The sequence below is a fragment of the Corvus brachyrhynchos genome, unplaced genomic scaffold (genome assembly GCF_000691975.1).
Source record: "Corvus brachyrhynchos isolate BGI_N302 unplaced genomic scaffold, ASM69197v1 scaffold115, whole genome shotgun sequence".
Classification (NCBI taxonomy): domain Eukaryota; kingdom Metazoa; phylum Chordata; class Aves; order Passeriformes; family Corvidae; genus Corvus; species Corvus brachyrhynchos.
In genome coordinates, this window is record NW_008239553.1 from 10,829,137 (window position 1) to 10,852,111 (window position 22,975).

The following is a 22,975-nucleotide window of genomic DNA, read 5'->3' on the forward strand; positions in this document are numbered from 1 at the left end:
CTGGTAGAGGGCAGCTCCACAAGCCAAAAGGCTGGTTCAGAAACAGAGTCAATTAATCCCAGTAAGCCACAACTGTTTGCTCCACTGGCTTTAAACTGCAGTTCCACAAACCATAGTTATTCAAAACACAAAGATAATTAAATTTTCAGATTTCTGTTACCACTACACAGGAGACAGATGGTCAAATTAGCTATGTTTTAAATTTGTCTAGCAGAAAGAATATAAGCTATTTTTTAAATCAGGATTTCAGTTCATCTTTCATTTGATTTCTAGTTCTATAGGAATACAATAACACTTTGTTTTGCTTTAAAAATTACATCTACATGATAAACCATATGTGTATCTCAAGCAATAAAAAACATTATGATCCATCAGGAGGCAAATGCTACTCTCATTTTACAAGACAGTTACAACTGAAGTATTGTAAAGTGTCTCCCCTTGGGATGGGGCTCCTTCTCCCCAGTTCAGAACCAGGACTGAGTTCAAGTTGGGCCATTAGGGTAAGCGCTGTGCAGGCACAGGCAGAAAGGACATTCCTCTTCTAAAGAATAGGCATAAAATACACCAGAGGTGATGTAGTAATGCTAACAGACTTTTGCAGTTGTTTTCAGTTTCGTCTGTTTTGTTTTGTGGGTTTTCTTAATCCCTTAGAAGTTAAGGCTTTTAGCCTAAGTAAGATAGGGCAAAAAGAAGCATCAGATGGAAAAGCATGAAGGGAAGTGGTAGCGGACAAAAGCAAAAAAAATATGCAGCAGGAACTGAGTAGCTCAGCTTTGACAGAGCAAACCAACAGGTTAAGGGCTAGACTTAGCCTGCTTAGACACAAAAAGGTACAAAAATAGGGAGCGATGTCTTCCATTTATTTATATAGATTTATACTGGTCATTAAAAACAATGAGGGGGCTGTGCCAGGGGACAGAACTTCTCCTGCAGTGCTGACCCTGGGCTCCACCCAAGTGCCTGCCTGCAGGGCCAGCGGAAACCAGGCCTGGCACTTGGGGCAAGCTTCAGTTAGGGTGGGGTATTCACATAGTCAGTTACCTGATTCTTCAAAACTTACAGCAATGTTATTATTACCTTCAGTTTATAAGATTATACCAGGTAAGTGCAGAAATGCTTTCATGCAATATAATTATGACTTTATTTTAATTCCAGGATGATGGCTCTAGAGGAGCATCTTCATTTCATTTTTTATATTTTTATAGTGTCTTGGTTTTCCCTGGCATCAGAACAGAAATAAATGCCAAAGCCTTCTCAAAAACAAAACATGAGTTATCTTCTGGCAAACTGTACTAGCAAGAAGTCGTGACTGAGAGAGGACGGGAATGATACAGGAAAAGCAGTACTTTTAATAGTTTTCATTGAACGGACTGAGGCAGAGTGAAGTCAACTGAACTGAAGTAAGAAAGAAAAACAGAATCCCAGATCTGTGAAATGTCTCTCTGCTACCTACATCACAGGATATTTCTCCCTCTCTTTTCAAATATGATAAATCCTACACATATATTCATATCCTGTGCTTATGCAAAACCCTATGCATATAAAATGCATGCTATACACATATATATGCACACACTTTCATGTTTTACATGCGAAATATGAATATTGCCCATATGTATACAACATTTACTAATAGAGGACATTTTCTATACTGCTTGTATCTAACAGTTCAATGGTTACTACTCAAATTTCCTTTTCCTGGTTAACTTTCTACCATATTAATATTTAGAAATTGCATATAGAGGACCTAGGCTTATATAATTGAAAAAAAATTCTCACAGTCTTCTGCTGCAAAATTATGGAAAGAATTTATACCACTGCTGGACATATCTAGAAGGATTCAACAATCAAAGAGAAAATAATTTTATTATATAAAACAAATTAGAATTATGTCATTGAATGACACCAGCAGCTGCCAACCCCTTCCCACAAGGTGAGACAAAACAGGCAAGAGATAGTAGAAGGTGCTACAGCCTTTATTTTCTCAAGCCACTTCTGCCCATTTTCAGAAGTATACCTAGAGAACCAGGCTGGCCAGGAGGGAGGACAGGAGGGCCTTCCACCTGCACTCCCCTCCAGAACAGGCTACCATGGTCACAAAACTTCCTCAGCTATCACGTCCTGCCCCTCTGGTAACAGTCAGTGCAGCACTGCCCTTCCAGCGAAATCTTCTCTCCCTAGCATTCAGTCCTAGCTTCCCAAACTGTAATTCCCAGCCCATGCTCTTTGTTACATCATCTGGCTTTACCGAGAAGTGTTTGGCTCCTTCAGCTCTGTAATTCCTCTTCAATCCTCCGCAGGCTGCTGTTGAATTTCCTCTTGCTCAACAACCTAGCCCCCACAGTGTGCCTTCATGGGACATTTGCTTTATGCTCCTGACCATCTTGGTAGCCTGTGCTTTCAGGCATGAAGCTCTCCAGTGAACCAGCTTTACTTCCTTGTGGTGGCAGATCTCAAGTTTTAATAATCATATTGCCCTAACTTTAAAAAACACCCAAGAATATCCAAGTTCCTACCATACTCAGTGTGGCCTCTCGGTAAAAACAGACTTTGACTTTTTCACTTGTTCTTTTCATTTACAGCTGCCACTCAAAAATAAATATAGCTCAGCCAACATCAAAACACACACACAAACATACACACACACATGCTTTTCTTCATTAAAAAAATATTTCAGGCAAAATCTAGTGACTCTTTTCATTTATAGCAGCTTAAGTTCTGATCAAAAGCTTGCTGAAGGCAAGGAGAGCATATCCAATGACTCACAGTTTTTGGGTAGAGACATTAACAATCCTAAAGACAGCTCAATCTGAATTAACATTTTTGCAACAACAAGTCCAATTAGTAGATGGGAGAACTCCAGAGTAGGTATCGTGTGCTTCAGAAGCTGTGCTGGTAATACACTGGGTAACATCAAATCCCTTGCTCAGTACAGTATTAAGGCATCTCTCAGACTTTAATGTCAGCTACTGACTGAATACTTACTTTTTTTAATGATAGTAAAGGTATCAGTCCCAGCATCTGGTATAAATTCCAATTTGAGTTACTACATTCTGATCCAGCTGAATCTTTCCACAGCATCTTCAGACACAGAACACTTTTTCAGCTTTTAATATTAAGCAGCTTCCAGCTCTGAGCTCTATACTTACTCAAGCAAGAGTGGCTGAATTTCAGTAGTCTATGAAATGATTACCAAATTAAAATCTCCAGAAATATTATGGGTATTTATTTCATTTTAATTTGAATCCATGAGTTAGAAAGAAGCCCCATTCTATAGAGATACATCCAATTCAGCAAACTTAGCTTTGATTTCTTTATCATTACTACTACTAAACTACGTTTCTCTGAAATTAGAGGGGGTGGAAGCATGATATTAATTTTGTCTGAGACTAAACTACATACTGAAAGACTGGCCACTTTAATTAGTTCACTACTCCCAAAATCATTACAATAAAAAAAAAAAAGGAGAGGAAACAAAGAATAATCTGGAACGCCACATCCCTAATTTCCTCTGTAGCTTCGTATTGTAAATTTGATGTCAAAAATATTCATTCAGTCAGCCACAACAAGGCACCCAAATGTGGTTTTTGAACAAACAACCCAAATCATAAATAAAAACATAGTAACTTAAAATGCAGGTGACAGAACCGAGATAGCAGTGTGACTGAGAGGGAGAAAAAGCACAAGTGGTATAGAAGGCAGAAGACAATTTATTTACCCTGATCAAAATATCAAACCTTTCACCCCATTCCCAATATTAAAAGCCATCCTTTGTCTCCAGCATCACCATGATGTCAAATTCCTCAACTGCCCTTCAGCACATTCACTACTCAGAGACTGCAACACAAGCTTTTTGCATTTTTTTTTTTTGAAGCTTTGCTCTGAAAGGCTCTGTTGACAGAGTCACATTATCAGCACTACTGATGCTGTTAGTATGACTGATATTTCAGCTGTCTTGCATACAAATAAATAGTGCCAGCTTTTTCTTACCAAGGACTTCAAACATTTTCACTGCAATACAGGCACAGAGCAAACTTCCATAAAAGCTGAAAGACCTGTGAGCTTTAAAATGGGTCCCCAGCTTCCCCCCACACCACCCAGGAACCAAATGAGGCACAGATGGACACTGAGGTCAGCAACAAACATGCAGACTAAGTAGCCTCCTGGATCCTCCTATTCTTATGCAACATTATTTATAAAGATCCTCTTGCACAGACAAGCCGGAGGAAGCAGAGACATGTGCGTGTCCTAAGCTGACATTCCCTACACCATCTCAAAGCAGGAAAAGCCACTGACCTCAGTTTCCCTTCACTTGTACATGAGGTTTCAAGACAGTAACTTTGAAGGTGCACCTATGAACACCAGCACAGGCTCTAGCTGGGCTTCACACACATTTCCTTCAGCTGTCTGCCCCGGGAGAGCCCTTGCTGCAGCAATGGAGTAACCATTATGTTTAAGTAATAGATTTGAGGCCAGCAAGTATTTCCCCTTTAAGAATGAGCAACTCTAGGATGCAGTTTAATCAGGACATCATCTATCCTGTGCATTCCCAAATGAAGCAAATCCAACAAATTATTCTTTTCTCTCTGTTTTAAAGACAAGGGGGGAAAAGCACAATGAAAAGGTTACAAAAAGCCATTAAAGTAAGAGACAACTGCCTTTTTCATCGAAATCTTTATACATTGGACACAGACCTTGGACAACAGTATCACAAAAGCATTACCCTTCTGGGATTTCCAATGCCTCTAAGAACCCTTGATTTAACAATCTGACAATTGTGAGACACATTACAGAAACCACAACAACAAAACCCCCAAAAAGTCAGATGCATAAATTGAGGCCACTGTATCCCAAATGATTAAACCAGAGTGATCTAATATTCATACTTTCCCTAGAGTATGTCTCTTTGTTTTCGAGTGCCGTCTTGAGACTCCTTGGCAGAGAGGAAGACTATGGAGCGCAGCTGAGCAGCTCTCTTGCCTGAACTGCTCTCAAGACAGCACTTTGATAACAGGAAGAGACAGGACTCAGGAGAACATATAAATATCTTATAAGGTGCTGGAACACTCAGTAATTAATTTTTCAGCAAGGAGAAGCTTTTATTTCAGCAATGTGTAAAAAATAAATTTCTAATTCCATACCCACTGCCTGGCTACTCATGCTCTGACCCAAAGTAATAGCAGAAACACAGGAGTCACAATTAAGAAACATGTATAAAAGAGGCCAAGAGCTCCTGCTTTTACCTAACCTAATTTCCACAGCAATATATGAGAGCTGCATTTCCACTACAGAACTCTGTGGAAATTTTTTTCTTTGTGTGTGAACCTAAGAGAAAAAGAGCACTCTGGCTTTAATTAGGACAAGAAGAAGGGGGTGAACGATCCTGAAAGCTTTACCTGCTTCAGCACAGACATGCTTGTATTGTTCTGAAGTCTGAGGTAGGTTAAACAAAGCACAAAAGCATTAGTCATACCAAATGGAAATGTCCAACTCTGATGGGAACAATACATTAAAAGTTACTCTAAGCCAGAATCGACAAATAATCTGATGGGAAAAAGCATGTTCCTCCACCTCTCCTTCCTGAGCACTGATTTTGTCTGAGACTCTTCTTTAACCCATCTCTTCTGGCGATATTGCTCTTCCAACATGCAAGGCCACTTGCCCTGCTCCAAGCTCTTTTCTGTGGTCTCGAGTAAACAATTAGTAATAGTCTAAATAAGCTCCATGACCTGCTGTGTTTGGCAAGATCCAGAGGACAGCTTCAGACATGAGCCTAAATGGTTTGCTGCACATTTCCACTTTTAGCCAGGAAGCCACAGAGAAGAAAATCTGTTTCTTGTGATGATTCCGGAAAAACTTCCAAGATCAAGAAGTCGTTTAACTGGAATATTAATTAAAAACACATTGAGGCTCCCCAGTCTCTTGATCTTACTGGAAATAAGATAAAAATTAAGTTCCTATACCTCTCCTCTTTCATTTCACAAAACATAAAAGATATTGGTTAAAAAGAAAAAAAAAATTATGGTAGGAAGGAAAAATGTCAAGAGAAGTCAGGAGTTGAGCTATGTACCTCATGCCACAGGATTGGGTTGCAATACCTGCCCTCACTGAAGAGGCAAAAGAATCTAAATAAATCTAAATCTAAATGCTGGGTGGGAACACTGCAATACTTAAGCTAGTCTTGGTCTCCGTTTCTGGATTTGATAAACATACCACCGAAAACCCAATAAAAATCCTTACTGGTATCTTGTTCACAAGATTTCCTAAGCAGTTTATTTAAATTTAAAAAAACAAAACAAAACAAAACACATCCCCAAACAAATGTACCTTTCAGCATTTAGTTCCCCTGTAAATTATAGAGCCATTTTATAATAATTCAACTATTTGTTCAGCTGCTTGCAAACTTACTGAGCTAACAATGAATAAAAATTCGTATTAAACATTTCAGATGTTTTTCCTTCAGAGGTCTCATCTTTAGGAATCCAGGAAGATAATACTGATTTCCATTAGGTAAACATTTTGTCAGCAGTAATTCAAGTTTTGTACACTAAGCATTCCACAGACTTAAAAAGACATTTCTTGGATCAGATTTCAGCACTTGCAATGAATGCTTGCAATCTAAGGCAGCAATGTTCCAAGGAAAAAACCAAAGCAACAAACCCCAAACTTAGCAAATGCATATGGACTCCGACAGTGAGGTCACTGGATTACCAAAGACGGACTATCATAAAACAGATAAAACATTCAGTGCTCCAGGTAAAAGCAGCCACACTGCCTGTCACCTTCTTGCTTGTAACAGTTATTAAACTGTCAGTGGAACAATCCTTTTCCAGCAATCCCAAATCACTTTGTTAGGCATTTAACACCATACTCACCCATTCTATTCAGTTGATGGAGGTGTTTTTCTATGGGTTTTGTTTTGTTGTTTTGGAAATTTTTTGTGTCTTATTGGTTTGGGTTTTTAATATCAAAGGCAACTTAGTGAAGCTTTGGCTTCCTGGATGTCAACAACACAGACAACAAGGGGTTCTCTGTGCACCTCACAATCTCCTGTTTCAATCTAGGGTTGGTGTTTACCCTTTCAAGAGCTCTCCTTAAAATTGACTGAAGTGAAATTGCAAGATAACTTTAGATTTGGGTATGACTTTTATCCAAACTGCTGAGCACAAGGGGGACAAACAGAACACCTAAAAAGCCTCTTCAGAAGTTAATCATGGTGAGATGTCTCGCGAGCCAGAGGGATTCCTTTGCACTGAAGGGGCTTCTTCCTTTCTAAGCCACCAATCTCCCACAGAATCAAACTGTTAGTTCCTGTGAATACAGAACCCAAAACCGTCAGTGCCAAGACAGACAGACTGGTACTGTCTGGACATCTCAATTCATACTACTTCAGGGTCTCCAGGATAATTTATTTTGCAAACAAGGGGTATCTGTCTGCCACGAAATCAACCAGAATGAATTGATTTCCAACAGACCCAGAAAAAGGTGGCAAAATATAATTGTTTTCTTACTCTTTGGATCACATCTGGCTGTGAGGTGTAAGCCTAGAAGCTAAAAACATGACCTCCTCTCTCATTACAATCTCCATCTATAAACCAGTTTCCCATCCCAAGGATTTTACTTGCCCTATTCAAAATATTCTTGAAGTGGCACAGCTGTCACAGAGAAAATTGCTCAACTGCCATAATAAATATGAAAAAAAAATTAAGATACTATGGAGAAAATAATTAAAGTAATGAAGACATTGTTTCCATTCCTGCATGGTTTTGTAATTAATTTAGAAAGAAGCATCTGAGCTGCTTGTCCTTGAACGCCCCAGGAAGCTTTCTGCAACTTGACATATTTAAATGGTTTCTCTGGTCACTGACTCTATTTCTTAGTACTTCATCTGAATGCATCAGAATCAGGAGTTTAAAGCATTGTCCATCATGGGGTATATGCGCCAGTATACGACCATGTCTCCCTTTCATTGCTCTCCCTTAGCCTGGCAGATGAACTCGGTGATATTGAGACAACAGTGGCCTAAAGGGCACTCAGCCTGCAGTTAATTTTCACCAACTTAAAATAGCTGCACTGTGAGAATGGCCAGATTGTCAAATGAAACAGTTAATGGAGGAAAAAAAAAGGCAGGAAACTGCAAAACGGTGTAGGAGCATGCAGCTCCTGTGTGCCTTTGCCCAAACCTCAGAGGTGACTCAGGGCCTCATTCTATGGCCAAATGTTCCTCAAACAAATCAAATTTATTCAATTAAAGACAATTAACGTCATCTACAGACTACATTAATGCTTGCATGCAGCCCACAGTGGACTCAAATACTTCTAAGACTACTAAAAAAGTGCTTTAAGAACTGGGATTGTTTAGTCTGGAGAAGAGGAGGCTCAGGGGTGGGGAACGGATGAGGCTGTAGCCAGGTGGGAGTCAGTCTCTTCTGCCAAGTCTCAAGTGACAGGACAAGAGGAAATGGCCTCAAGTTGTGCCAGAGGAGGTTCAGATTAGATATTTGAAAAAAAAAATTCACTGCAAGAGTGGTTAGGCATTGGACTAAACTGCCCAGGGAGGTGGTATAGTCACTGTCTCTGAAAGTGTTCAAAAGGGGTCTGCATACGGCACTTGGGGATGTTGCTTAGGGGTGATTATCTTGGTGTTAGGTTGACAGCTGGACCAGATGATCTTGAAGATTTCTTCCAACCTTCCTGATTCTGTAAATATCTCTTGAAATTCTAAGTCAGCAAATACTGCTATTTTAAAATCAATATTGAGTCTTAACACTCTCTCCAAATTGTTTCACCCTTCCAGTTGACCACCTATCCTTTCTGCCTACTTTTGGTGCATTATCCTTCAACCCTCTATTTTTCCCTTCAAATACTATCACTCACAAATGTGTGTAACACAGAAAAACAACAGTTTAGCAAAGACCAAACCAGAGCACAGACCATCCCATAAAACTTTTAGTCTGTCACAATTTTACACAGGTGTGGGTCAAGGTCTTCCCTATGCCCCCTGAAACCCTCAAACACCTGTTGAGTGGGAAGAGAGCACCATTGATGCTAAACACACTATGAATGACTTAAACACCATTTTCATTGTTGAAAACGGAGGTTTCATTCTTGCATGTAGAAAGGAAAACTTGTTACAGATCAAAATGTTTGAAGTAAAAAATACTTTTAAAAAAATCACTACCAAAGTACATCAACCTTTCCTGGTAAGAGGACCAAGGAAAAAAAACACTTGGGCCCCCTGCTTCCAAACAGATGCTTTCCTGTTATTAAAAAATGTGTGTTTAATCGCTGTTTTTCCACACATAACTTCCCAGATACAAGCCAATGGTTGGACTATCTTGAGCATACAAGCAGACAACAGTACTGCCATTATTGTAGCTCTGTTTTTCTACCCATAGAAAAAATATAATTCACAGAGCTCCAGTTAATTTTACTATTAGGAGCTAAGGGGTGACAGTGAAAGTGGCAAGAACCCAGTGCTGCCATGGTTTCGTGACATTTTGTGCAAGTTACCAAATTAACTAATTTGCACGTAGCTACAAGCAACGTTTAACAAAATTGGGTGGATTTACTGATGGGGAAATAACGCAGTTCTTGTGCTCGAGGCACGAGCTCTGGCGTGCCCCCGGTCAGAGCGAGTCCAGCTGCGTTACTTCTGCGCGTCACTGAAGCGACTTCGGCATCGGGAAAAGGGCTGCTGGCTGGGCTAGCTCGCTGGCTTCTCTGCAGAGGGAACACGGCAGGAGCCAATGGGATCAGCTCACGTTAGCTCGGAGAAAAAGGAGGAGAGAGGCTGTTCTGGCCTGGCTTCTAACAGGTTTATTATTAGAAGTTTCGCCACCTGAACAAGCTCGGAAGGGATGGAATGCAATGGGAGCCTCCCCCGAGGCTTGTCCTCAGTTTTATAGGGAATTTGAAAACCGCAGTGAAAGGGGAAAACAACCAATGAGTTACACGCCAGGGGGAGGATACAATTTAACAAGAGTCACTGGGGGAAACCGAGAGGTGGGAGTTACAACAGAGAACCAATGAACAACCGAGTAACCGGGAATTTTCCCGAACCGCAGGAGGCGGCTTGTACCTGGGCACTGCCCAGGGGGTGCAGCTTAGGCTTCTGAGCCTCCCCTCGACCCACCCTCTGAGTCTGCCTCTTCGGGAAACTCGATCCAGGGGATGGGCTGGGATTGATTGGCATCATGCTGCCCCAGCCCCGCAGTGGGGTGGGTCACCGCAACAGGGAAAGGCATCTAATTATAGCACCAGTGAATGAAATATTCCCTTTGTTTGGGCCATCACACCAAAACAGCCCCTGCCGCCAGTCATGCTAACAAGCAGAGGAGAATTGTGCCCACAAATAGAGGTTGTTAAACAGTCTTCGCAGCCCTCCAGTTCTGGTCTCCTTGCTAAAACTTCAACTAATGCAAGACATAAGGAAGAAATGTGAAATGGTAAGAGAACCAACAAGGAAAATTCTTAATATGCAATAGCCACCACACCTGTTTTCATCAAATGATGACATGGTAGAGAACAGAAATGACACCTCCAGCACTAAACTGAAAAGACTCTGATACACAAAACGATTTCCACCTAGAGCTTAAAAACACAACAGAAACGTTTACTTGACTTCTATCTCACAGAACCACATTTTCACAAAACTGAAGTATGAATGAAGTTGCAGTTGATGTGCTTTCTCTCTCAAACAAGAAATAGATCTGATGAGTTCATTAATGTGCTCCTTGATTAAATTCTCTTCCTACCTATTCCACTTATTCTACTCTCAATTAAACCATCAAAAAAATTCATACAGTATCTTGCAATTTATTCTTGTATATGCCACGAGTACGTTACACTTTACCTTCAGAGGCTCTGAATTACTGGTCCAAAGTATAATTTCCAAACACTTTAATGCAAGGTAATGTTAATGAGCTCCATTAACACTTAAGGAAAGCAAAGTACAGAGAGGTGACATCTAACTTAAATTAACACTTTTGCCCCTCCTCCCCAAAAGACATGTAGCCTTTGAACTAAAATATTGAATATACTCAAGAATTAGAATACAATTCTTCATTAAGCATATCTGTGCACTTCAGTGTCTGGTTAACTGGTTACTTTCCACTTCTTCATTTCAGTTAACTTTGGAGAGACAAGGAAAAATATGATACAATACAACAGCAGCAGTGATAAAGCAAAGAGAAAAGTAATTGATGCCTCTTGAATGTGGTATAACAGCTTCTCATGAAAAAGAGAAACATGCTTCAAAATGTCTTAGGATGCAAAAGATGAGTTTTTTAATGGAACCTCATTTGCATATTTTCATGGTCCCGCATATGTAATTCTATTTATTGAACTGAATCCTCCCACTCAAATTTATTGCAGAGCCTTTTGAAATAAGTTCAGAATCCCCTGAAGTGATATTTTATTAATCAGGATAAAATAAGGGTTTAGCTGAAGTTCTATTACAAAACAAAAAACACAGTTTCATGCACATTTCATTCCATTCCATCCAAACTATTTTGTCTTAATATTAAGGTTCAAGATTGCATCTGAAATAGCCAGAAACTGCCTCCTGGAATAAGTCAGGCTGGCAGCTCCATACTGCTTCACTACTTCATTTTGGTTTGTTTCTAATAAACGAAACAACCCCATGGCTAAAACAAAGTTTTAGGCAGAAAGAAAATGCTCATATTCAGCATTTTGCCCAAAACAACATGCAAAAGTAAATCAACAAACACAGTGCAAATACTTCAAGACTATCACTTAAAATGCTGACAACACATACAAAGCAAATGGCATGAGAAAAATACTAGGGGAATAAAAGAGAATCGTTTCCAAATATGCAAAGCACTAAGTGCTACAGCTAGAATAGCATAATCTTACCCTCTAGCTGAACCTTCCCTTTTTATCTCTGTATTCTAAATTTGCACTAGTTGCTTTGCTAAAAATATACTTTGAAGTTTGTCATAGCTATTGGTCCTGGCTTGTCTTTTTTCTGCCTCTGAGAACAGTTAAAGTAATAGATCACTGTAATTAGACTTCTATGGGTGCAAGAGACAGTTTGTTTCAGTCACAAACAGGAACAGAGAAATTATGAGCCAGAAAGGGAAGAAAATTAAAGAAGTTTAAATAAGGCAACTGCTAGGGGAATATGAAGAGAAGGAAAAAAAAAAAAAGCTATATGCTTATCACCAAAACCTCTAACTACAAAGAGGTATACAACACACAAGAGCTAAGGACAGCTCTACACTTGGGCTAAGGCCATGAGTGAAAAGCAAACCAGTGAATCTGTGTATGCGTTATCTTAATAGAAAGATTTAAGGCACATAAGAGATATAAGGAAGGGCATCATACATACATCTATATATAAGGTTTTAACAAATCTCCTATATTGTGCATATTAGGCTACACCATACAGCCGGGATAAAATAAGGGTTATTTGTTCTTTCTCATTACTTTAAAGCACGTAAGTACATGTGTGTGTCTATATATGCATGCTTTTATATACCTAAAAAGACAAACATGAAAATACTTATTTGAGGCTTTACCTACATACCACAACACATATTTCCGTATTTGTAACTTTGCACACTGCCTACTAATCTGAATCTTTAACCTCAAGTAAATCTTAACTGTTACTGCAAGACAAATAATGGAAAGAAACAACAAACCATAAAGCATCCAAAAGTCCTTCCTCCAGGTGGATGACCTCCACCTGACTCTAAAAACACCTTTTTGCCACTCCTATGACAGCCTCATTTGCATCTACACAACAATGCAAGTCAGCTTCTGAAGTCCTCCAGGAACTAACTGCTTGCAATTTTACACTAATGCCTTCGATCATTAATCATTCATATCATCTAACTGATGCGGAAATCAAACCCACAGACCCCCGCTTTACCACAAGGCTTCCCTGGCAGCTACAGTCAAGGTCAGTAGCATTAGCTTTGTTCAAGGACACTGACACGTGTCAAACTTCAGCAGTACAAATTGTTTGCTATTGCATGAATAAAGGGTGTTTGAAGGTACTTCATATATATACATACACAAAAAATAAGGAGGTATTTTAGGTATTATTACCTATTCAGGGTAATCTGAAGAAGGTATACATAAATCTAGAGAGACTTCTTGGCTCACTGTGTCTCCTTCTCTACTTCTGCAAAATACCATGTCATACAGGCCTCTTCAAAAACATGCATACAGGGATCCTAAAACCATATGGCTTTCTGGGCCTCACTACTCCCTGCAGTGACTGTTCCAGAACTCCACTTTTCTAAGAATTAGGAACCACCCCCTAACTCCAAGACTGCTTATACCCATCACAAATTTATCGAAATTTGTGTGCGCACCAGTAGTAGCTTTAGCTCAGCTAAATACACCACTTGTTTCTAGTTCATGCTGTGCAACCAGGACATGTTTTCTGAAGACAGGAGATGACAAAAGAGAAGATTACACCATGACCTAGAAGAGGCCATACCACTGGCCCTTTGCATGATACTGCTGACACCTGTCCCTGCCCTGGAAATATTTCTCCAAGACACTCTGGGATTATATTTGTGATTTTCATTGCCATTTCTCAGTACTGGACTATGACTTCCCAATGATTTGTCACTGTACTCCAGACTCTCTTCTCTGCTGCTCCTACTTGACAGGCTTGTTGTACACAGCCATCCCCACCTCTGTCCCCCACCGTACAGCCTCTCTCTCTCTCTATAAAACTAAATTTAATGCCCCTACTGTGATTACTATCCCCAGGATTTTACTGTATGAGGCATGGAAAGGAGAATAAGTGAATGCTACTCCTGTTATTACAGGAAATGCCAAGAAGGAATCCCCTAGATAAAAAGCAGCCAGCTCTGTCGTAATTACAGCCACAATTTAACAAGCAGCCCATCCTGAATACAAGCATTTCCCCCTCTCTATGCAACATCCTATGCAGTCAAAGTTGTTGACACAGTAAATCAGTTGAATAGAGAAACTAGCAAGGTTTCAAGAAGTGGCCAGCTTCTGTTTACAAGCAAGGCACATGAGTATTTGCAGTGATAAATTAACTGAAACCTCCTTGAAAATGTGCAATGAAGAAGTGCAGAGTTAAAGTTTCCCTGCTGCCTAACCTGTCTGTCAATACATTTTGGTAACAAGACTGGGTTTAAATTTATTTTCCAGCAGTAACAATGACATTTTGGAAGTTATTTATGCAAAACTGTGCATATTTCAGTTCCTGAAGTACAAATGCATGCTCTCGAATTCAGTCCTAGTTTAATCTTGGCTTACTGCTTTTAGTCGGAAACAGTTTAAAAAATAAATAAATAAATCAGGAAATGTTAAGAGTAAGATGACTTAAAATGCTATAAAGTAATCTCTAATGACAGTACAGAAAAATCCTTGGGTAAAAATTGAAGTCTGGACACCTGCAGTGTTATCAACTCATGCATTATCATCACCAATTTACAGTTTTATGTTAAAGAACCAGTTAAAAAAACAGAACTGACTGTGTGAAAAACTCAGATTTCATGTACAAAAATAAGGTTCAGAAGGCCTTCACATGCAGGAGAATCCTAAAATATAACTCAAGAGACTCAAATAAAAAGAATGGCCAAAGTATTCAACAGTTTAAATACATTTTAGGTTCTGCTGCCTCTCATAAAAACAGCATGGAACCTTGAAGGGGTTAGGAAGCCTCAAAAAATGATGCAGACTTTCTATTAATAAAAAAATTAATTGTATGCGTGAAATTCATCTCACTTTAAAACACTTTAGTTTTTTCTTTCTTTACAAAAAGTCATCATTAGGACTATACCCTTGTGAGGTTGATCTGCTTTTGGCTGCTTAGACAGTGTCCTGTTGAGATGCTTTTTCACAGCACAACTTAAGAGCAATCAAATTGCAGTCTTGGTTTTCTGACTAGCTCAAAATGCCAGTATCATATTTTTTAATGTGAACAGTTAATTTAACAACGGACTCTTCCCCCATCTTTCTGCTACATGGTCCATACATTTTTTGCATGCATATGCCTGCTTGTTCTTCACAACTGCTTGTTCTCTCATTTCCTGCCCAATCAGCACATTCGGCCAGGTCTGACAGCTACACTCCTGCTACTTGACATGACTGGAACACTGGAATTTGCCTGGAGAAAACCTGCAAGTGTAAGGCTGCTTTTTTTATTTTTTTTAATTATTCCAATTCAGATCTTAAATCAGCATTTAAAAAGACACTAAGGCTGCCAAGTACTGAAGGTAGCAAACAACTCAGATTTTTCTGAAAGCATCTTGTGGCAGCTGCAAGTTTGTTATACATTACTTAGAGCAGTAATTGCCTTTGGAAATTAGATTTTCTTGCTTGTTCAAAAGATTTACCATGAGCAACCATAAAAATTCAAAATTTAACTCTCTAAGTGCCGATGTTATCAAGCAGATATAGAAGATGTGTGGGGCAAAAATTAAGCAGAAATGGAAATCTACCATCAGATAATGCAGATCATTTCTCTGACAATATATTTTGATATCCCTCAAAACATATATGCTCCCGTGGTTCTAAAAATCTCTAAACAGCACAGTTTGCAAACTCTACCCTGTCATAAGAGATCTCTCTCAGGAACAAGTACACCTGGCTATCCAATTTAGATTTTAACTTCTGTGGTTTCACCCTTCTTGTTATATTCCCCAGGTACTCCTCCTTATTTGTATCTTCAGTTCTTATTTAGTCAAGACCTAAACATTTTGATTTTTCTTACAATGACATGACAATTTTCCACCATTCTTTTGGTAAGAAAATTTGATTTGCCAAATTATTTTGATAATAGGTCACCTAACAGGTCTGATGTCAGGAGGTGTCCGTGAACCATTTGTCTTTTGATATTGTCTGCAGAAGAGGTATTTTCAGACATGGATTATTGTAACAATGAGCCAAAGGGCCCCTGAGACACAGTCACCAGCACTTGCAAGACAGACTAATCAAGGACGGCTGGATTTCAAGGGAATGTGACCGGCATTTATAATCAATTTATATTTTTTGTTACTGTTTGCTAGTAGTGTTTTTTCTCCTCTCACTGGCTTTTATTGCATTTTTTTCCTTCCATGCTGCAGCACCCACACAACGCTCACAGACTGAAGTGAGGATGGGGATGTCACTCCCTGCTCCCATGAAAAGTAGGGTAGTGCATTTCAAACAGTTGTCTTAAGCACTGTGCACCACTCTTCCAGTAGTAATCCCCATCAATACATCTTCTCCAGATGTGGCCAGACTGACTGTACCCACGGAGTATTTAAATGGCAATGCAGTATCTGCAGCACCCTTACACTTCCATTGGGTACCACTGTGCCACACAGATAAACAACAGCACACCCTTACTGCAGCACCACCTGCAGCCCTGTGAGAGCCCCGGGCTCAGCACTGAGACACACAGAGATGATAGGGCGCACAAGTCCAAGGAGTGGAATGCAGCTTGCTGAATTATAAACGTCTATCCTATGACATAGGCACCTGACAGCTAGATACCCATGACTGTCACTGGAGACCTGCTCAACACAGCTCATGTAGTTTAGGGTACAATTTATTTTAGTAAGGGTGGGATGAGGCAAAGCAAACCCTAAACACTGCTTACTGTAACACATCTGCATTACTTAATTCACACACAGGTGTCATCCAAAACAGTGGATCAACATTGAGTATTTTGGATTAAAAAAATAACGCATCTCACAAATTGATAGATATCAACCCCTGAAAGGTTAACACTGAAGGTAAAAGAAAATAAGACTTATCTCATTGAGACCATCTGCTGCAGCAATCAAAGCAGTTAGAATTCATTTGCTTGCAGGAGTCCACAGAGAATAACATGAAGTAATTTGAGTCAAAATAAATTAGTTTATTTTGTTCTGCATGGCCAAAACCCATCCCACTTAGTTTTACCTACCTAAATAAAGAGCACAGCCTGTTCCAGGCTCTTCTCCAAAACGAAACAGGGAGAGGTTGCTCCAAAGGGACACTCAATACCACCTAAGATCTGGTTTGTGCTGTAAATGAGTCTCTCAGTGACTAAAAGAAAACCAGGCTACAACCAAGCTGTTGGCACATGAACTTCAAGAAGACCTCAGAGACTCCCAGTAAAGAAAGTATTAACTATTTGGGATTCTATTTCCAGGGCTTTCCTCCCTCAAAACCCACAAACATGACAGTTATGATAAGCAACAAAATAGTTCACACTTACAGCAGGATTTACTGTGGTCCCACTATTGAAGACCACCCTTACTTACTCTTCCTAAGGGGGATCAACAATTGCATCTCAGGATCCCTGCTGTGAGAAGCAAACCTTTCCTTCTACTGTGACAATACCAACCCTGAAGTGTAGGGTATTCTGGCAGATGGTGTTCAATATTTCAGGGAGTCCAGTGCAATGTTTTTCTCATTCATTACTGGCAATCAAGCCATTTGAAAGGAAATGAGAGATGAAGAGCTAAACATTCATTTGGAGAGAGGAGAGATAATCAAAAGAATAATAGTCTTGTCTCAGATTTTGCATATGATTTTTCAACACTAAGGAAGATAAAATTGATGCGTAATACATCTAACTAATATCAAAATATCAAATAATATCAAATGCTAATATTAAAACTACTATCTAAAATAATGTAAATTACATTTAGAAAGTCAATCACCAATGAAAATTTACTCTGAAAAATAGGTAAGATCAATGCTTTTTATTCATAAAGCAACAGAAACACTCAGCAAAAAAACCTGACAGATGTGTTAGCTTAACATTGTCAATACAGAATACACTGTTAACTGCACAATGCATGGGGCATGGTATTCTAAAAGACAACTATGTATTTTGACAGGTGACTGTCTTATGAGGGGCTGATAATACAGACATCAGAGGAAAACCAGTAAGGGGAGATGAATCCAATAGTATGAGCATATTCCCCATTGATACCACAGAACTCACAAGCCCTATTCTACGTGACAATAATGAAACACTGAAAGGCAAAGAAGTGGAGAAATCATAAAGTAGAAATGCCATGAGATGAACAGGAAGTAAGGCACACAAATCAAACAGTGTTTTCAAGAACAAGTAAGTGGATACTCTGCAGAGTCACAGATTTAATGCCCTAATTCTAGATCACACAACCAGGCACTTCTTTCATACCCCATATCTACTTCAGCCTACTGGGGTGTTGGACGTCTCAGCAAACAGGTTGGAAAAAAAAATCTGAGTAACTGACTAGTGCTACTTCCAAATTAGGAGCCAAAGTGTTTTCATAACACATTCAAAACAAACAAGCCTACACATTACCCAGAAATTTTTCCCATGTTAACAATTCCAGATTCCAAACCAAATACACAACAACTAAACCAAAATTATGGATATCAAAAAGTAACACTTTAAACAACTCATGCTCCATATGAAACCTCAATTATTTTCTCAGCATATGAAAGTCATCAAGATTGCAGTCATGCAAGCAGAAAACTTAACCATGTACCCCCAACATATTTCAGTAATTTTACCCAGGATCAAGGAAACTTAATCTGAGCTAGCACTGTAGCTCTTAAGATAACAGAATGGCAGCTTGTTTAAGCTATGCAAGAAATTTCTGTCAGAACCATACAGCACTTCTGCATACTACATAAGAAATATTTTGCAGGCTAAATAAAATACATTTACATTATTTCATTAAACTACAAAAATACTAAATTTCAAAGATTAAGGATACACCTACCCCAGAATAAAACAATGCCTTAGCAAATGGGTCAACAGACAGCTTTCCTTCATCTTCTATGCTACCTCCGAAGTACTTCAGAATAAGACATTTTATCATGGTGAAATAATGCTCTTTAACATCACACACTGCTGTTATTTTACCTCTAACTTATTTTTCCCTAGCACTTGAGAAAATACTCTTTTTTTAATTTAAGCAAGGCAATGGGAAGTAAGAACAAGGACCTACAAAGAATCAAACTGCTAATTATGCAACAAGAAACACAATATGAATATAGAAAAGAAGTACCAAAAGATTGCTGCATGGCAGCTGCTTTGTGCTTAGTATGATAAAACTTGGAAGATATGTACGCTTATTTTAGTTAGCTGTGGTAAACTTGAACGATTACCTAGAGTTACATGACAAAAAAGTTACAGATTTCAAACTTGTCATCAAATATTTCATACTAAGAAGCTCATGTGCGTCCACTGAACAGAACTCAACTTCCAAGCTATCAAATGCTATAGTTTGAAACACCTACTTTCCTGAAAACTCTTTCGGCTATGCATCCAAGCAGTCTGAAATATACCTCTGACTTCAAAAGGCGCATAGGATCCTTCCACAAGACAACCACATAGAAAAGGGATTTTTGCACACAGCTCCAAATCCTTACCTTTCTGTAGACGATCATATTTGGAGAACTCTCCTCTGGGTCAGCAGTTTCTGCACTACTCGGATCAGTGGGTGCTTGGGCCATGTTTGCCTCTCGTCGCTCAGACTGCAAGGACAGGAGCAAAAGTCAGCATCACTCCAGGCTGCAGTGGAGCATGGCAAGGACACGCAACTGCCTCCCAGGCAGGCAGACAGACAAGAACGGTACAGAGGGAATCACACTCCAGACTTCACCCCATGCAGGATTTTATCACACTGTGTCAGAAGTGACTGGTTTACAGGATAACACCCCAAGAGAACAAGGACCACTAAGTCACACACAGCTGTGGTTTGGATCATCACATACACACATTTCTCCCGCAGTTCTGAACTTTTATCACAAGCCCTCATTCGATAGAAGAATATCCAATTAATACTTCACACACTTCCTTTCCTTGCTATATAGCACAACAGCTTTGACTTTTCTAGAAGCTTTGAGGCACCTGCAAACAGAAAGCTAAGAAGGCTTGCTGTGAGGCGAAGTGAAACCCCACTATAATCGGCAGGTGCAGCAGACTGTCAGGCACACTGACGGCTGTCGCCTGCAGACACTACAAGCCACTTCCAGCTCTCCACAACCCTGGAGCAGCAGCCAAGAACCAGGGAGGCATAGCTGCTTGCTCAGAGTAAACGGCTTCCCCTCATCTCTTCTCATGACACAGCCAGGAAGAGGCAGCAGGACACAAGCAGAGAACCACACAATACTCCTTATCTTCTAGAAGCACAGAACTGCTGCCTCATCTCCTCCAGGTCATGCCAGCCTTGAGGCAACAGTATTATTTAAAAAAAAAAAAAAAACCAAAACAACCCAAGGGGCCTGGTGCACGGAAGACACTTTAAGTTCTAAGTCAAATGCTATATTTTCAATTTTTCTTCCACCAGCACACTTGACAAGTTACATTTAAATTAGAGGCTGCTGTGGAGCCGCGTGGTGACCTTTCCTAACCTAAAAAGTAACATTGCTTCGTACAGACATTGGCATTAAAACTGTCTGACAAGTTCAATTTTTTAACATAGAAAGTACTGAAACATCCCATCTCAATATATTTCATTAAAAACTGAGAACAAAAGAAAAATCTATGTTCAAACAAGCATAACCTATGCCTTTAATTTCTAAAACACAATTCACCACTAAACTGTCTCCCTTATTTAAGGAAATAGATGCTTTCCTATTCCTTCACCCACTTTCACATTGCCACAGGCAACAAAGTGCCCCAGCATATAGTATACATACATACCATACCATTATATGTATAATACAGCCCTGAGCCATTCTAGCTGTCAGTTATCAGCTCCCAAGGACATGTCAAGAGCCTAGAATCAGACAAGCTCAGACCATCTCCCAGCTCTGTCCTTTCTCAGCAGTGAAAAGGCTACTGCTGTAACATGGCACCATTCACTAGAACCAGAAGCAACTGAGATACCCCCTTTAAGAAGACATAAAAGAGACCAAGGTTAAATAATCTATGTCAATACAAAGTCATTCATTTCTTTCTTTTATAAGGTATGCATGCACACACACACAAGTGGGCACAAATGCATTTGTACATGAATATACCAATTTTGAAACTCAGTAATACATACAGTTCAAGATCAAGTTAAAAAATATATATACAGATCACCCTTTAAAGGCATGTTCAGACCAATTTAGACACTATTTTATATTTAAAGGACATAAATTTATTTTAACCCCTATTAAACCTCGTGTCTTCCTAGAAGCCCAGACTCTACACTGTTGTGCCAGGTTGTGAGCTAAAAAGGAAATGGAATAAATTCTCTAAGCAAAATTATTAGATGCAGAAACAATTAACCAGCAGAAATGATGCAGGGTAAAGCATTTTTGAATTACAGCACTTCAAATTATTTACACAAATGTGCATTTTCACAATATTTCTTGGTCATGATTTCAAGGCACTGAAGAATAAGGCTCCAGGTTATCATCACTCAATTGAATGGAGCAGGAACTGGGTTGAGATTTTATGTAACTTTCTGAAGGCAATTACAAAGCAGAGTTGAAAGCATATGTCAAGTCATACAAGTTTCAGCTTCACCTACAGTATATAAAGACCACATTCACCACTTATATTATGTGAGATTTTACATGCATGCTTTAAAAGAAAACAATTGCAACTAACTTTCATTTGAGAAATGCTCTTAAAAGAACAAAATTACAATTTCTAACCGAAAAGCGCTCTGCAGCATTACTTAGCTGTACTTCACCCATTGCGTTATTCACTCGGAACATCCACATTTACAAATTCTGTTGTTCTTGTTATACTGTCAGCTCACTTGATCTTTTCTGGTACTTCCATATCTTCCCCCATAGCACTGAAGTTTTTCATCTACTCCACTGCAACACGACAATAAGATCATGTACAACACACAGTAGTACCTGGCATGCTGTTCATGGTGATATTGAGGGAGCCATTAAATTTGAAGGTCTACATAAGCCTAACATGTAGATCTACATAACATCTACATAAGGTAATCAGTACAAGTGAACCAATCTGTTGTTGGAGGTCAGAAATTTGCAAAAGTGACTCCCACTAGTGCCCAGCATCTCCTGCTGGATTTCAGTCAGGAGCAGCAAGAGCAGGGCCACCTTGCAGAAGTGACAGCAGGATGGATATCTCAGAGAACAAGGCTGGAGACAAGGTAGGACTGAGGTGCACCCTGAAGCAGAGACAAGTGTGGGCATTCCCTCCACACAGTCAAGGCACTGCTGCTGCTGGGATAAACCTTAGCAGGCCACGCGGGCCCTTGAGGAATTGTGAGGACTCTGACCATTGTCCAAGTTTTTTCTCTTTCTTTTATACCCTTTTTAAAAACATGGAATTCTTTCTCATTGGTATTCTACAAGGAAAAAGAAAAAAATACTACAGATAAAATACGACAGTGATATGACATGGCCATGTTCTTGGCTCTTCAAGGTGAAAGCACAGCAATGCTGGGTCCCATGGATTCCATTATACCTGTGCTTTTTAACATACGGGAGTTGAGTGGAACTCAGCATCCAGTGATGCAGGACTGCTTCACAGAACCACAGAATGGTTGGTGGTGGAAGAGACCACTGGGGGTCATCTGGTCCAACCTCCCTGCTCATGCAGGGTCCGCTAGGGTATGTTACTCAGGATTGAGTACAGCTTTTGAGTATCTCCAGTAACAGAGACTCCACAACCTCTATGGGAAACTGTTCCAGTGTACGCTCACCTGCAAAGTAAAGTTCTTCCTCATGTTCAGGTGAAGCTTACAGTGCATCAGTTTCTGCCTGTGGCCTCCTGTCCTTTGCTCTGGCACCCCAGAGAAGAGCCTGGCTCCATCCTCTGACACCTTCCCTTCAATACTTAAATACATTGATGAGGTCCCCCCTCAGCTCTCTCTTATTCAGGCTGAACAGGCCCAGCTCCCTCAGTCTTTCCTTGTAAGAGAGATGTTCCAGTCACCTCTTCATCTTCATAGCCCTTTGCTGGACTTGCTCCATAATCTCCATGTCTCTCTGGTACTGAGGAGCCCAGAACTGGACACAGCACCCCAGATGTGGCCTCAACAGGGCTGAGAGGAGGGGCAGGATCACCTCT

At 39.8% G+C, this 22,975-nt stretch overlaps 1 protein-coding gene across 7 annotated transcripts in view; it reads right to left on the minus strand.

Annotated features, from left to right (window-relative positions):
- The window catches only part of RGS6 (regulator of G-protein signaling 6), a 279,108-nt gene that overhangs the window by 240,029 nt on the left and 16,104 nt on the right, over positions 1-22,975 (minus strand). For 5 of the 7 annotated variants that reach the window (XR_001864479.1, XR_001864478.1, XM_017742089.1 and 2 more), the window contains exon 1: positions 19,360-19,431. Coding sequence is in view for 2 of the 7 variants with exons in the window: in XM_017742087.1 (XP_017597576.1) it covers positions 19,360-19,443 (84 nt within the window). In the remaining 5 variants the exon portion in view is untranslated. Of the gene's footprint in view, positions 1-19,359; positions 19,465-22,975 lie in introns of those variants that run through there. The other 2 variants (XM_017742087.1, XM_017742086.1) reach the window with 1 other exon arrangement.